This window comes from Pteronotus mesoamericanus, unplaced genomic scaffold (genome assembly GCF_021234165.1).
Source record: "Pteronotus mesoamericanus isolate MK-2021 breed Mesoamerican mustached bat unplaced genomic scaffold, CSHL_Meso_final contig_20, whole genome shotgun sequence".
NCBI lineage: Eukaryota > Metazoa > Chordata > Mammalia > Chiroptera > Mormoopidae > Pteronotus > Pteronotus mesoamericanus.
Genome location: NW_026555085.1, coordinates 65,795,314 through 65,812,329, shown reverse-complemented (window position 1 = coordinate 65,812,329; position 17,016 = coordinate 65,795,314). Strand labels below are relative to the sequence as shown.

Here is a 17,016-nt window from a genome sequence, read left to right as displayed (position 1 = left end):
TCAGCACCACAGAATGAGCATTGCGTGTATATCTTCAATTAAGTTGTAAGTTTCTTGGAGCTGAGAATCTGTTTCTAAATTTCTTTTGAATCCTCCAGAGGGCCGATGAGTTAATGTTGGAAGCCTACAGCTTCCACAAACATTGATCGGGTCTCTTAAAGCGCCGCTTTGACAAAGTGTATAACCACCTAGCTTCGGTTGCACCTTGCCACTCCTAATGGCCTGGGTTTCTTTGTGCTCATCGACAATTTTCCTTTTCTATTAGAACAAAGGGCTTGTTGGAAAGAGACACCAACGCGGCGTCCCGAGGAACCTAAATGAACAGAATTTGACCCACCGCTCAGGGCGTTGACCCTGTAAACGAAGGCTAAACCTCTAAGGAGGGCCCATGAACAATTTTAAAGACGCAGGTTTAAAAATCCTAGTTAAAGCTTAGTTACCCGCCAGTTACCCGGGCCTACGGTGCGGCAGACGCTAAAAGATGTTGACAAGGCAGCCTGGATCTACGGTCCGAGGCCCAGTCGCTATGGTAACAGTGAGACGCAGGCGCACTTGCGGCCTTCGAGGGCGTTAGAACCTAGAGAAAAGCGGGGCGACGGCAGCGACTTGCGGCAGCAGAGTGACTTACGGCTGACCCGCCCCCTCGGGAAGCGACGGGGGCGGACCAGGGGAATACAAAGGCCCGCGCGGGCTTCTGAAGGGTCCGGACTAGCTGTCCCGCAGTATGACCCAGTCGGTGATCGTACAGGGTAAGCTGTGCCGGGAGGGTGAGACCCAGCCCGCGCTGAGCCCCAGGGCCTTGTTGGCCTCCTAATGTCTGTCCCTATCCTTCCTCTCCCTGATCGCAGTCGGCCAGTGCGGAAACCAGATCGGCTGCTGCTTTTGGGACTTGGCGCTGAGGGAGCACGCCGCGGTCAACCAGGTACCAGCCCTGCCTCCGGACAGTCTCACTCACCAGTCACAGCACGATTTACTCTATTGAGCTTTTACCTGACCGATATGCGCTGTCTGCGATCTTATCAATGAAGGATAAACTGGTTTTTAAACGTATATTGGCGTTAGACACATGATAAACTAAACTGGGAAGAGACTTTTGGTCTTACGTTTCCCCTAATTCTCAGGGTTTCATCTTCATCAGCATTCTTGTGAAGACCAATGTGATAGTAGTATATGTGAAAGTGCAGTACTTTGTAAAATAGCTAACGTGCGGTATTCCTAGATTGTAAAATAGGTAACTTGTGGTACTCCTTCATTTAACCAATCGGCTTTTAAAATGATCAAAAGAATTCAGAAAAAGCTTCCATTTGATTCTGCATTCCTATGAGGACGTCAGCACGCTTCCTTGAATTTAAGTCAAATCTCAGATTTACTCTTCTCTAGATTGGAAAAATCAGTCTAAACATTTTATGATAATTTGCTTTTACTTATCATAGCCACACACCAGCCATTACAGAATTGTGGCTTTGTTAAATTGAAACGACTTCGTTTGGTAAAGAGGCAAATTAATCAAATGCTCTAAATATTTTCTTTCTTTTTAGAAAGCAATTTATGATGAGGCAATAAGCAGCTTCTTTAGAAATGTGGATACCAGGTAAGTTGGGGCTAAAGTCTATTGCCTAGGGCAGTGACTTTCAGCTGGTGCTGTGGCACACTGGTAAGCTGCAAGAATTTTTAAAACGTGGAATAGCTGACTCTTCAGTCAAGGGCACTGACCTCTTTTCCCTTAAATTGTCAAATAAAAAAATGACAACAGCCAACACAACAAGAGCCATCTGGTGTAAATGAATCAAAATTATACCTTTTTTTTTTTTTTTTTTTTTTTTTTTTTTTTTGCTTGATTGTAAAAAAAATACATTTTTGGTGAGCCACAGAATTTTAGTAACTAGTTTAAGTGCCAGGAGATGAAAAAGGTTGAAAGTTACTGACACAGCATAGTGATACTTTTCATGTCAACAGATTGGACAGTTCTTCAAAGGACAGTAAAAGCAGAGTTGATAACTGTAAAGTTGTCTGGCTTTTTTGTTTCTTTTTCTCATTAAAATCATATTTCTCATTCTCATATCATTCTTCAGAACAGGACAGCAGGTTTTCTTTTAAGCCTATATTAAGTGACAAAAAGAACCTTTAGTATGCCACCTTTTAACTTGACCTGTAAATAAAGTTTCACTTAAAAGGAGTGCTGGAAGATGCTCCTTGGGTATTTTGTTAATTCATCTTGGCTAACTTTTGAAAGAAAATTATATTGTTTACATTTATGTTAATGTGGTCAGGAATATTTGCTCTATGAATAGAATGTGCTGAAAGGGAGACAATTATCAGATTACCTTTGTTTATTTAATAAAGGGTATATGTAATTATATATCTTTATCTGAAAGTAACTCGACATTCAAGTTTTGTTCATAAGCTTTTTTTTAATCCTCACCTGAGGATATATTTATTGATTTTAGAGAGAGAGAGGAAGGAGGGGGAGAGAGAGAGAGAAATATTGATGTTAGAGAGAAACATCCATTGGTGGCCTCTTGTATGTTCCCCGACTAAAAATCAAACCCACAACCTTTTGTTATATGGGATGATGCTACAACCGACTGAGCTACCTGGCCAGTCAGGCTGTTCATAAACTTTTAATGTTAAATTAATAAGTTCATTTATCTTCAAAACACTTAAAGCTAAACTGTGGTGGGCTTGAACTGAAAAATACATACTTAATATCCAGTTTTAATATAATTCAATGAAAATTGCAGTTCTAACTTGAATTTGTTGGTTGGGTATCTGAGGTAGTTATCTCCAAGTTAGTCTTCAACTTGGTGAATTCCGGATCCTGACCCCTAGGCTTGCAAACTTGGAAACATTGTTGATGCCTTGAATATGGGTCCACTGTTATCTAGTACAAGCAGGTACACCAAACTAAAAGCAGAAAGGCAATGTCACAAAGCCTATGTCACCTCTACTCAACTCTGCCATTATAGTGTGAATGCAGGTAGTCCATAAACAAATGGGTTTAGGTGTTGATACCTGTTTAACTGTAACAGCAAACCTCATTAATGGTGGTTTAAATGATAAAGGTATCCAGTGATCTCAGATGCAAATAAATCAGGAAATTAGATGTTCCAGGTTTGGAGAAGTGCCTTAAAGACCAAGATGCTGCCTGTCGTTTCCTTATTCTTAGTGTGTTGACTTTGTCTTCATGTTTATTACCTTATAACTATGAAATGACAGCCTCCAGTCTAGGAATCACATTCATATTCACATTCAAGGTGGGAAAACAGAAGAATTGTCAGCAACTGCCAATTTTTGGCAGCAACTACATCTCCTTTTTATTAGAAAAGCTTCCCCAAAATACTCTCTTATGAGCCAGAATTGAATTATATGGGCAGCACTAACTACAAAGAAAGCTAGAGAAGTAAGTATCTCACCTTTTTAACCTAATGGGAGGTAGGCAAAGGACACAATTTAGAATAGTGACTCCATTGGTATCTGTTTTGTCTGCCTCGCCTGGCCAATAGGTAGCTTTATTATGTAAATAGAAGTTAACTTTATTACCTGATAGTACTAATAGCCATGGAAGATCTTATGGGTTTTTTTTCTCATTTTTTATTTTTCAGAGTTGGTGATGGTGGCAATATTTCCAAGGGGAAAATTTGTTCTTTAAAAGCACGAGTAAGATATACACACTTGGAATCTTATACCACACATGTTTTTAAAATAACTATACTTCTGAAACCATCATGACAATAAAATTTAAATTTAACTTCTCAAATTAAAAAAAGTATTTACTAAGCCACATGTAATATAAATGTAATTAGCAGACATAAGTGTCTGCCTGCAATTTTAGGGAGACTATTTTTGTGCTTAAAGTAAAAACACTTCATATTTACCACTTTTTCCTAAATCTTTCAGGAGAAATATATGTCTAGATAAATTATGAGCTCTTTCTTAACTCTAAGCCTGAAATACATAATAATGCAAGTTAATTTTTCCTTTGAAGATAACAGTTTATTTGCTGCTTTTACAAAGCATGGACTTAGCCATATTGTAGTGAATAACCTTGTAAGACCTCCTGAACAAAAATATTTTGAGTCAATAACCCATATTAGTCCTAATCTCATTTCCACAACACTTTTCTGCGATTGTTTGTCTCGGACAAACTGCTTTTTCCAATTATTGATTAGTAACCTTTGACTTTAACAAAAAAGAAAGGCACTTTTGACGCTCTGGAAGTGATCGAGACAGTAAGGATCAGATGTGGGGTACTGGCTGAAAGAATGAAAAGCAATAGTCTGGTACCTGGGAACCATTTTGTATCTTTGATCTTTTACATCCTTGGAAAACAAATTTAGGGCAGTGACTGTGTACTTGTAGGCTGTTAGGTTAATGGATTAACACTTGGTATACTCCATGCCATAGACAGTGCTAACATCCCAATCTAATTCTTACACAGAAAAAGAAATGTTGACATTTCCTAGACCACTCCCAATTTGAGCTCTTTCCCACCACCATGTCCGCAGGCAAGGCGAAGGAAACACTGTTGGAAGAGATAAATCAGTGTGTTTCTGTAGACTTTGATTTGTCCTAGAAGGTAGTCTTCCATTTTTCCTTAGGGGTATTGGCATTGTATGGCTATGATCAGTGAAGAGCCTAGGCTTCAGGAGTTAACTTGGTGGCTGGGTCCCTCTACTGTGTCTAGCATCTGAAGTTAACAGGCAAATACTCAGAATTGTGTGCACCCTATGTTACAATTAAGGGAATGCTGAAACACCAGCAGGCTGTCCCCAGGTGGCTCTGGAAGAAAATGATGAACATCAAATCCTGGAACAGTTGTGACAGCAGACCTTGGGTGGCTAAGTGAGAAATTGAAAGTAATTTCTCCTAATTTTAATTAATTTCCAAGGAAAGATTGGCAGAGTTATGTACTATGTCAGGGCTTTAATGTTAAGTGACTGTGACAGTGATAATGCTATCAAAACTGGCTTTAGGAGGTGCTTGAATGTCAGTTTTCTGTTTGCTGCTGCTTTTGCCAGATTGCAAGGTAATGGAGGGTATGGCTTAAATATGTTTAATCTCACTCACCATTTCAGAGACAGTAACTAAATGGTATTTCTTCAGACCCAAAAAAAAGGTTTAATCTTCCACAAATGATTTCAATAAATTTATTTCAGAACAAGGTCAGTATATAGTAAAAATTGCATATTCTTAAAAATCCCTAAAATTACCGGCAAATAGCCCTATATTGTCTTGTCTATGTAGAGTGTATCTATATTTGTATATGTAAAGGAGCACATTTGTAAACAATTTTTGTCTTTCTAATATACTGCAGTAGTACACCAGCACTGTGTCAACTATTATACAATTAAAATATAATATTTCTAATATACTGTGTAATGCTATTTTAATTGCCAGCTTACGGTAGCATCATTAACTACATAAATAATTGAATTCGCAAATTGTAGCTCCATTGGAGTCAGTACTCTAGAAATATCAAACTTGACTCTCCTGCTCCAATAAGACGGCAGAGCATATAGTTCAGTGGTTAAGAGTCAGTATTCGGCAGCCAGGCTAGCCAGGTTTGAATCTCAGCTCTACTACTTACTAGCTGTGTGATCATAGCCAAGTTATTTAACTTTTATAGACCTCAATTTCTTCAATGTGTAAAGTAGGGAAAATTATAGTACCTACACATAGGGCTGTGAGGATTAAATAGGGTGGTACATATAAGTACTTAGAATAGTGGCATATGTAGTAAGTGCTTAACAGTAATGATCGCAAAAGCTAAAAATGCCCACAAACCAAGCACTTTTCTCTGTGACAATGAAGCGAAGTGTTAATAGCTTTATGGTGTACCCTAAGATTGTTTCAGAATTTTTTTTTCCAGCTTCTCTGTATTTACTTAACTACTTACTTTTTCACCCCTTTCCCTTATTGTAGAAAATATGGGAAGTAAAGCACAAGACAGTGGGGGTACAGGGTTTATAATCCCCCTGCCAAGCTATCCCTGCTTGCATTTTGCTGTATTTCCTTCTAGCCTTTGATTCTTTTCATAGTTAACTCTATGTTTTATATTCTGGTGTTCCTCTTAGTAATAGAGGTTTTCTCCTATGTCAGTAAAGTTTGTGGTAATATGTTAGAGTGTGAGTTACTTGGGGGGAAGGACCCTGTAAGCACCTTTGACCTCTACCTAGTGCTTTGGCTTTGCACAGTTACTGGCTTGAATTGAACAATTTCCGTGATTCAAGCAGCATGGCTGCTTATAGTGAGCAAATACGTTAATGCACCCTCCGTTGAGCATTTTCTCTGGTTAAAGTTACCTTATAGATCTCTTGAGACCTTGTTCTCAAGAAAGTTACAGTCACATAAGCACATGAATAAAAGAATAGTTAGAAATCAGTTGAGAGGATTATTCAGTTCCTTTTTTCTCCCCCTACTTGGAGTAAGATAAGAGCTTAGAATCCATCTTTTATTGGATTTCACCTTTCAAGCAGAGCGAAATTATTTTTTAATTTCTATATCAGAGACTACATAAAGATTCAAATAAAGATTTGATTAAACTTAGATTATAAAAAGAACAATGCAGCTTTTAGCTCATAAGTTATTTTCATGTACAGAGTGACTAACTCTAAAGAAAAATGTGCTAATTCAAATTTATTTCTCTTCCTCAGGCTGTCTTGATTGACATGGAAGAAGGGGTAGTAAATGAAATTCTGCAGGGACCTTTGAGAGATGTATTTGATAGCAAGCAGCTCATCACTGATATTTCTGGCTCAGGGAATAATTGGTGAGAATATGCTGAACATTAAAATGGAAATGTCATCTGAAAAAAAATGAGCAATATTTCCTTCATTCTAATAGGTTCTGCTAACATGAAATCAAAATGCAACTTGCCATACCTAATTCTAAGCCTTTCAGCCATCGTCTTTTCCTTGATAAATGATAATGTTCCATAATTCTCAGAAGCCACCTATATCCTAGTTCTTTCTCATTTTTTTAAGAAAAAGATGAATCATGAAAAACTGATTTGCTAAATTCCCTCATTGTCAATTGATTCTTGCATAATACTAAGTAGTGACAAAAGTTTTAAATAGTTTTATAAACTGTTCACTTACCTATACTGCTTGACTCTATGAAGTTCCCCAGTTGGTCAGATTTAATAGAATTGATACAGAGATGCAAGCCAGACCAGTGTCCCAGCGTTCAGGCTCAGCCTGAGGCCCTGTTTGGTCCTTCAGTTACAATGGCTGTGCCTCCTTAACGGGAGAAGAGCTCCAACAACGATCATTTAAAATTTCACATTGAGAGTGTTTTTTGAAAATTAAGCAGCTCCTCACTATTTGTAAATCTTATATTTATTATTTTATTAATAGCTATTTGCAGTCAGTCCCTCAAGTTCATAATGTGTAGTGATGTATAATTTCACTAAAGCATGAATTCGAATTTGAATCTTGTGTTCTGGGAAAGTCATTTGGGGAGAACCAATCGCTAAATAAGTCAGTCCACGTGACCACCCAACTGGCTTTTCTCCAGCTGTTGAATAACATATTCTGTAACTTTTGAGGTACACCTGACTGCACGTTGTGGGAATATCATGCTTATTTTGTAGTTCATCATAGTGATACTTGCAAATTTGGGCAGGTAAAAGGCTAGCAGATTCTCATGAGTATCAGTTTTCTCTTGTATGTTATTTCATCTAGTAATAACATGATGTGAGCAATGTTTTTTTCATTTTAAACTAAAATAGTTTAAAATTTTTTGTCTTTCTAAGTTGGCCACATTCTGCTTTTTAATATATAAGTCACCGCAATCAGAGTTCTTTAAATGGAAATGAGAAAAACTGTAACTAAAATCTTTTGTTGTAATTATAGCTTAAGAAAAAAAATGAGAAATTTAGAAAACCATAGTTTAATATCCATTGATAATGATCTATCTAATTAGTATATCTGAGGATTATACATACATAGTTGCTAAATTTTTACCTGATGTCTTTGAAATATCATGATTTTTTTGATATGAAACTAATCAGAAATCAAATCTTGAAATAATGCAAGGAATTTTCTTAAGTCTGTATTCTTTTTTTTCAGGGCTGTGGGGCACAAAGTTTTTGGCAGTCTTTACCAAGAACAGATTTTAGAGAAACTCAGAAAGTCGGCAGAGCACTGTGATTGTTTGCAGTGCTTTTTTATAATACATTCCATGGGAGGAGGTAAAGTTATTCATTTGTTTGCCAATGTGAAACATTGACAATAACAATGTGAAACACAATAACAATGTGAAAGTATAGTTGGGAATTCATTTGCAAACTTAAGTCTTGTTTTCCATCCTATGCCTGATAAAGAGAGAACCAGTAAGAGCATGCGTGTTCATGAATGTATGTACATAACAGCTTTTTATCTTAAATATCAAAATGTGTCACTAGTACCATTTTTAAAAAATCCTTTTAAGGGTCAATAGAAAAAAAGTAAATAGAATGGAATCTGAAATATTTCTTCTACCTTTATTTTATAAATTTCCAACTACATTTCAGTTTATATGAGCTTCTTGGGAATGCTGACTTTCTCCTAAGAGTTTGCTCATGCAATTCTTTATCCTAACTACAGCTAAGTATTCCTGGCATTTTCACAGGTATGCTTGCAAAAGACAATCAGTATCTTTTTCTATAACTATCTTCAAAACTGTGTTGTGTCCAATAAGTAAAATCGTTTTAGTGAACTTTAAATCATTCCTCAAATGACAGTTAATCAACTTGGCCTACAATAAATGATCTGCATTGCCCTCTTTCCCCGGGGGATCCTACACTGTACAAGTGAAGTCTTTTTCTTCCCTATTCCATCAAATAGAAACATCATAATCTGCTAATTTCATAATAGGATTAGGTGATTTTAAAAGGAAAATTTGCTATGTTTTTTTATTCAAGCTAAGATTAAGAATTTATATTCAGCAGGTTATGTACAGTTGACAAAAGTCTATACATATCTATTATTCAGTGTGATAGCATTTTATAATTAAAGCCACAATCACTATGTAACCATGCCTGTAGAAGACCATCATAACCATTAAATTAAGAAACAAGTTTTTTATACTAGTATAAATAACATGCAAGATTAAGTTATTTTTTAAAAAACAGTTTGATTTATAGCTCATTATGGTGCCTTTTTAATCCCTCTATTACTCAAAACCCCAGAAGATTATAATTTATAATTTGCTGAAAATGACAAAAACAATTTAAATAATACTGAAGGTTAAAAATGAAGTTCTCCTTTCCCACATTCAATCCCTAGTGTCTCTCCTCACAGGTAATTAAGTTGCCAGTGTCATCCTTCCAGCTATTTTCTATGCCTATTAAAAGTATGTGTGTCCTGTATTTTTACATAAACAAGATTATGCAATGTGTATTCTGTAATTTTTTCACTGTATGTTTTTCCCAAATGTCTTTCATTATCAGCTGTCTCATAGAATTCAATTGCGTAAATAGGTAATGTTAAAGTCAGTCCTCATTGATAGATGTTAATTTGTTTATGGTGTTTAGTTATCACAAACAATCCCCAGTGAACATCTGGCACATACGTTTCTGTTCCTTTATGCCGCTATAGCTGTAGGAAATATCCCTAGAAAGGAAAGTGAGACCTAAGTACATTTTAAATTTGGATTGATTACTAAATGTCTTCTTACATTATTGCATGAACCCATATTATTAGCAACAATTTATAAAAGTTTATTTCCCCATACTTATCACCATCACTGAGTATTATGAGATATAAATCTAATATGTTCAAAGTTATATTATTTTAAATTGCATACCTTTAATTAGAAGATAGGTTGAGCATCTTCACATCTATTTTCCATTTGGTTTATCTTGAGTTAGATATTTATATACTTAGCCCAGTTTTTTAGTGTATTCCTGTATTTTTGGTTGGTGATTTGTGAGACCTCTTTACTAAAGAAAGTTTATCCTCCATCATATGTGTTGAAGACTTTTTCTTAGTTTGCCTTTTTATTAGTTTATGGGTTTTTTATATATGTATAGAAGTTTTGCTTATTTTTCATGGAATCAAAATCATCTCTTCTATAATGGCTTTGGTTTTGTATAATGCTTAGAAATTACTACTTATTAAAGATTAACCAAAAAGATCTCCCTCACTTTCATCTAGTATTTTTAACATCATAGACTATTACTATTTATCTACATGGGTTAGAGCATTGCCTTTTAAACTTCTTTTTAATCAGAACAGCAAGAAATATATTTCACGTCAAAACCAAACGTAAAAACACAGACACAAACAGAGGGGTCAGAAAATGTTACTTACCCACACTACATGCAACACATTGATTATTTCTACTGTTATATTTAAGAAAACAAAATAGTGGTCCTAACCTAATAAATTAGTTCCATAGACCACTATTGGTTCACAACCCATAGTTTGAAAAACACCGGCTTAGAAAATTCCAGTTTTATCTCTTTAAAGTTCTTAAAAATGTCTGAATTTATATAAATGTAACTATGTGTGCCAGAAAGTTATCTGAAGGGAATTCCTTGAATTTCTGCTTTTAAATAAATAGTAAAAAGAAAAATTTCCTACCTGAAAATATTTGAAATTCAAGGTAGTAATGCTGAATTTGAAACAATTTCAACTTAGTGTTTAAGTTGCTTAAGTTGTGATAGTGTTCATCATTAAGGTTGTTGAGGTCTGTCCAGAAAGTATCCAGCCACATACTATGAAAAATAGAGACATTTATCAAAGAAGATACAAGAGACATTGTACGTAGGCCAATGATGCCTCAGTCCCCTTCAAAATAGGTACCTTGGGACCTCACACAGTTCTCCCAATCGCCATCAGCTGCCCCATTGTATTTTCCTGAATTTCATCAACGGTCTGAAACCTCCTCCCTTTTTTAAGGTGATTTTCATTTTTAGAAAAATTAGAAGTCACAGGGCAACAAATCTGAGCTGTATCAGGGCTGAGTCACCTAGGTGATTTGACATTTCACAAAAAAAACTCTGCACTAGACATGATGCATGAGCAGGCAGGTTGTCACGATGAAGCTGCCAGTCACCAGTTGCCCATAGCTGCAGCCTTCTGAATCATTACAATAGTTTCCACTGAGGAATGTTCAAGCTTAACACAAAATTTGATGCAAATTTTTTGCTGTACTTGCTCATTTTTAATGTGACGGACACAGTACACATACATGCTCACTCAATGGTGACTTCTGTCCCCACTCACTAGTACAGTGAAGTCGTCATTGTTCATGCCTGCGCATTCCAGTCCACCCTCCTTGGCTGCCAGGTTACATCAAAATTGCATAAACTGTTTAATTATTAATTTTTTTAATTAATAATGGCTGTACTTTTCCTGGACATACCAAAAATGTTATGATAGTTTTCATTTTTTTAAGATGCCTAATATTAAGTGTAGGCCTTAGTTGAATTTTTTATCCTTCAGTTCTTTCGGCATCATATAGATACAACTTAATGTGAAAAAGAGTGAAACAGAAAACCCTCCCAAACTCACAGCAAGAGCCAGAGCTTGAATTCAGAACTATAAGCCTCACTACCCATGTTGTCTTTGTTTCCTTATCTGAAATTAGATGAGTTAATATACAATCACAGGAATATGTTGAAAATTAAAAGTTCTTAATATAATTTCTACCAAAAAATAAAATTCCAAATTCCTTATGATTATATTCTGAACCATTTATGCTGTTTTCTCTTTGAAATTTAACCCTCAGGAACAGGATCTGGACTTGGCACATTTCTTTTAAAGGTGCTAGAGGATGAATTCCCAGAAGTATACAGATTTGTGACTTCAATTTATCCTTCTGGTGAGGATGATGTCATAACTTCACCTTATAATAGCATCTTGGCAATGAAGGAACTCAATGAGCATGCAGACTGTGTGTTGCCCATTGACAACCAAGTAAGAAATGACATTGTAATTCATGAACATATTGCCTATACAGTCATTCCTGTGTTATGCTTACATGTTTATATGAAACATTACTTCTCAGCCTTCCCGTCTAAGAGAAAAAATAAGTTTAAATTCTTTTCCTTTCTCTTCTTCCCTCTCTGGTAGAACGTCGTCTATATCCACTCTTCTTAATAGCTTCTCCCCCATTGTTTTTCTTTTAAAAGTCTCTATTTGACATCATTAGCAAAATTGACCTCATGGTGAATTCTGGAAAGTTGGGTACAACTGTGAAGCCAAAGAGTCTGGTTACTTCAGGTGCTGGGGCTTTTAAAAAACGACAGGAAAAGCCCTTTGATGCAATGAACAACATTGTGGCAAATTTGCTGCTTAACCTAACAAGGTAATCCTAATGATTGTATTCGTAAGGACAGGACAGTTTAAAAACTTCACTGTGTGTTTGATGATATTTGTAATAGCTTTTTTTTTTTTTTAGTTATTCGAAGTTGTCAGAGCTGCTTTTGTTTTTAGTTTGTCTTGCGGTTTCAAATCTTAGAGTAATATATCAGGATTTTAACTTCCGTGACTCCAAATGAACATTTCCTTAGGTATATTACATGGAATGTTAATAGGTGTTAATGTAATAAAAGGTTTTGTGGTAGGTACACTTGAGAAACACTTGGTTAGACAAAAGTAAACATTTTTTTGCTGTGGAATGTCTTAATCTTTAAAACCAATTAATCTGCACCTCCTCATTCGCTGATTCACAGTATTTCCTTGACTGAAGATTACTTTGACATTATTATATTCCAAATTATAGAGCTTATTGAGCAGATGCCTGAGGAATTTAGTAAAGATTACAGAATAAATAATCATTGACCTGTCTATGTTTAACTCAATCTTTAGTCTGTTTTTAGTAAGATATTTTTATATATGTAATGAACAACTGTAATACTATGTTGGTTATACTTCAGATAAGCCAGAAATAAGAGTTGCTAAAGATGTTATGTTATACTTTAATTATATTTATATATCACATTCATGATACTAAATTTCACTAATACGGTGGGGGGGAAAGTGTATGTTGTCTACTAAAGAACAGAGTTTGAAAGTATTTAAGAAAATGCCTGCTGAATATAAATCAAGCTACATCTAAAGTGTGTAACTTTACAATTAAATTTTTTCTCATGCTTTAATGTTAATTTTTTAGCTCTGCGAGGTTTGAAGGATCTCTTAATATGGACCTTAATGAAATCAGCATGAATTTAGTTCCTTTTCCTCGGCTGCATTATCTTGTGTCAAGCCTAACACCTCTGTATACATTGGCAGATGTTAACATTCCTCCTCGAAGGTAAGCTGTAGTAACTTTATTCCAATTACTTGAGAACTTGAGTTACCTTTTTAAAAAAATTTAAGAAAAAAAGTTTATAATAACTGTTTCTTCATATGATTTTCTTTGTGAGAAGTATATAAAATACAGTTGATGACAGCCATTTTTCCACTATATGAATGCTGCTTTATTTAGAAGTCATTATTTAAAAAAGTCAATATTAAACTATTTGAAATTAAATCTAATTAATTAAATGTTTAAGCTTATGAAAATTAATAAAGATATAAGATTTAAGGGCTTTGAAGTTTGACATACTTAAGTCTGAATCCTAATTCTCTAATAGCAAGTTTGCCACTATTTCTTAGTTGTTCTCATCTGTAAAAATGAGAGTCTGAGTACCTACCTCATACACCTGTTGGGTGTATTAAATAATGTTAGTTCTGTACCTAGTTCATTTTTAGCAAATGAAAACAGTAAGTACATGAGTGTGTATTTTTTTTGAAATTTCATATTTCTAACGTAAATAAAGGTAAGTATCCCAATAATTATTAATACCTGCTTATTGGTTTTTCTATTTTATGACAAAAGATAAATCAAGAATGAGTTTGACCACTTGTTGTTTAGCAATTCTTAACCATTTCTGGGTTTCCTTGACTCCTTAAAAATGCCAGAAAGCACAGACACACCAGCATTTTGAATACAATAGCAGGGGATTCATGAATGCCCCAAAACTCACCATCTCCTAAGAGAGTTCTCTATCCTCACTGTAGATAATCAGGATAGAATGTAAGCTCCAGGAGAGTAGGGAATTTTCTGTTGGTGTTCACTGCTGGGTCTCTGCACTTAGAACCAAGCCTGGCATATAGAAGATATTTAGTGAATATCTGAATGAATAGGTAGCGTAGTGCAAATTCTATGGCTCTTCTCAGACTTGATGCAAATTCAGCACACAGAGCTCTGGCTAGAATTGTCTAAGGAACCTGATCATATTTGTATTGAATTAATAGGGCCATACTAAAGACCTGCAAGGCTGTGAGTTGTTAGATGTGAACTTCATCAGTCACTCTTATCTTCCCTTCTTTAACTCAAGGATTAAAAAATGGAGTTAAAAGACTTCATACACTTAAAAGTCTTCCTTTTCAGGAACACTACTATAGTTTCATCTTTGATAGTGAGCCTAACATTGTCCTTTGATAGTCTGCTCTTGATTATTCCTAACTAATTTATGATGTATTTTACAGTGATAAAGTGATCTTCTCTTAATATTTTAGGCTTTTAATTAGTTTTGATAGTTCTGATACTAAGAAGCAGATAAGCATACTGAAATAAGTAATAATGACACAAGTTCCCATCAGTACCTCACAGAGCTAACTAATGATACAGTTAACCTTTGGTAGGAACCTGAAATCACCAATTTATTGCAAATTTGTATTCCAAAAAAATATATGATTTCCTTTCTTCTCATATTCCATAAAAGACTGCTGAGAAAATTATAGCACAGATGATTACTTTCCGTTTTATACAGAGGAGAAAGATGTAATATTTTGTTTAAACAGTGCCTCTAATTGTTCTAGGTTGGATCAAATGTTTTCAGATGCCTTTAGTAAAGATTACCAGCTAATTCGGGCTGACCCCAAACACAGTCTCTACCTCGCATGTGCCCTCATGGTTAGAGGAAATGTCCAGATTTCAGATCTTCGCAGAAATATTGAAAGGTATGATTTTTATATTTTTTTATTTATATATATATATATGTATTTTTTTTTTAAGATTTTATTTATTTATTTAGAGGGAAGGGAAAGGAGAGAGATAGAGAAGGAGAGAAACATCAGTGTGAGAAAAAAACATCGATCAGTTGCCTCTCTCACACACCCCAACTGGGGGCCAAACCCACAACACAGGCATGTGCCCTGACCAGGAATAGAACCCGTAACCTTTCACTTTGTGGAATGATTGCCAAGCAACTAAGCCGTGCCAGCCAGGGCAATTTTATACTTTTTTCAAGATAATTAGTTATGTGTATTGCTTGTGACATTTGTAGCATAGTAGTTAGGGTGGTCTGTGTTCAAATTGTAGAATTGCTGCTTAAGTAGAGTGTGACTTTGACCAAGCTACCTAGCCTCTGTTAGACTTATTTTCCTCAAATGTAAAAGAAGAATAACAATAGTACAAAGTTGTTATTTACAAGTACTAAATTATATGAGATGTTTTATTTCCTCAAAGTGTTCAGAAAATTTAACTATTATTATTATGTTTATTACCACACTATTATCAGTACACTTCTAAGTTTGTTTACTGTTTATTGACAGTCTATTTTTAGGAAAACTGTTGAATTACAAAGAAAATTATAATACCTTCATTTCTTTTCATCCCCAGGTTTCCAATATTAAGCAATATGTTTAGCTTTTTGAGTCACCATCACAACTAATCTCATGTCTTCTTACTAAATCTCCCTTAGTTAACTGTTAGATTGTACCACAATACTACTAGTTGTAAAAAATAGATAACTGCCATTATAAACTAATGGTTTCATTAGTAGTGTTCTAGTTTAACTAATGTGGGCTGCTATAATAAGGCAGACATTTTTAGTACCTTAAATCTTACCTTAAGTTTTTGTGTCTCAGATTAAAACCTTCTCTACAGTTTGTCTCCTGGAATCAAGAAGGCTGGAAGACCAGCCTGTGCTCAGTACCCCCAGTGGGCCACTGCCATTCATTACTAGCTTTAGCAAATAACACATGTGTGAAACCTACCTTCATGGAACTGAGAGAGCGATTCATGAGGCTCTACAAGAAAAAGGTAATTATTTGTAACAATATGTGTTTCTTCTGGCGATTTAAAATATATTCCACTATATGTGTTTATTTTGTCTATTTAAGATGTATTCCCAGAATTATGCTGTTACAAATCAGGGTTCTCCTATCTTCTATATTCTTTGTGCTAATTATAACTGAAGAGGATAGGCTTACTAAGACTATCTAAATGAGAGATCTCACGAGTTTATGGGATTTGAGTTCTCATTTCTTTTGTAAACCTGAGTGACCTATCATTTTAATAAAGAATGTTTACTTTATAGGGTAGTTGTACATATTAAATTTCCTGAAAAGAGTCGACATAATTCAGTTTTTTTAATTTGTAGGCTCATCTGCATCACTATCTGCAAATTGAAGGGATGGAGGAAAGCTGTTTCACGGAAGCTGTGTCATCTTTATCAGCACTCGTACAGGAATATAACCATCTGGATGCCACGAAGAGCATGCCTGTGGAAGATTTGCCTAGACTGAGGGTAGCTGTGTAAAACAGAAACCCAAAAGATGCTTTCACTTTTTCTTAAATTCACATTGTTTTTTTGTCACCTTACCTTTCTGTTTCAGAATCTTTGTGATTCAGAAAGCCTGGTTTGAATTTTTCATAATAGGAAGTATTTTCCTCGGAAAGAGTAGTTTCATTTCATCACCAGTTGTTGATAATACCAGTGTGTGAAATTAGTAAACTTAGTGCCTTAACTTCAAATATTGTCTTCGGAAAATTCCCTTTTTCTAAAATTGAGAGAATAGAGTTCTTCAGCATTTTACTTTATTTATAATCTCATATTTATGCATTTATACAATAAGAATCATGGCCTCAATAAAAATCTTGTACAGATATATTTTTACATTTATTTATAATTTATGTTTTCATATTCTGTTTAAATTCTTCTCACGTTTTAAAAATAAGTACAGGGAGTTGAAGACTGCAATATAAATGTTTCTGTGTAATATCCACTACAGGGATAGGTTTTATTACAACTACTGA

General features: G+C 35.0%; 1 protein-coding gene across 1 annotated transcript; it reads left to right on the top strand.

Annotated features, from left to right (window-relative positions):
• The first annotated feature begins 709 nt into the window (after positions 1-709).
• On the top strand, positions 710-16,519 carry TUBE1 (tubulin epsilon 1). The gene is made up of 12 exons (XM_054568898.1): positions 710-749; positions 849-922; positions 1,539-1,591; positions 3,603-3,657; positions 6,654-6,769; positions 8,070-8,191; positions 11,716-11,903; positions 12,119-12,294; positions 13,102-13,242; positions 14,796-14,936; positions 15,846-16,020; positions 16,361-16,519. Exons 1-12 carry the CDS (start codon positions 725-727, stop codon positions 16,517-16,519), a joined length of 1,425 nt encoding a protein of 474 aa, XP_054424873.1. The 5' UTR covers positions 710-724.
• Positions 16,520-17,016: the final 497 nt, after the last annotated feature.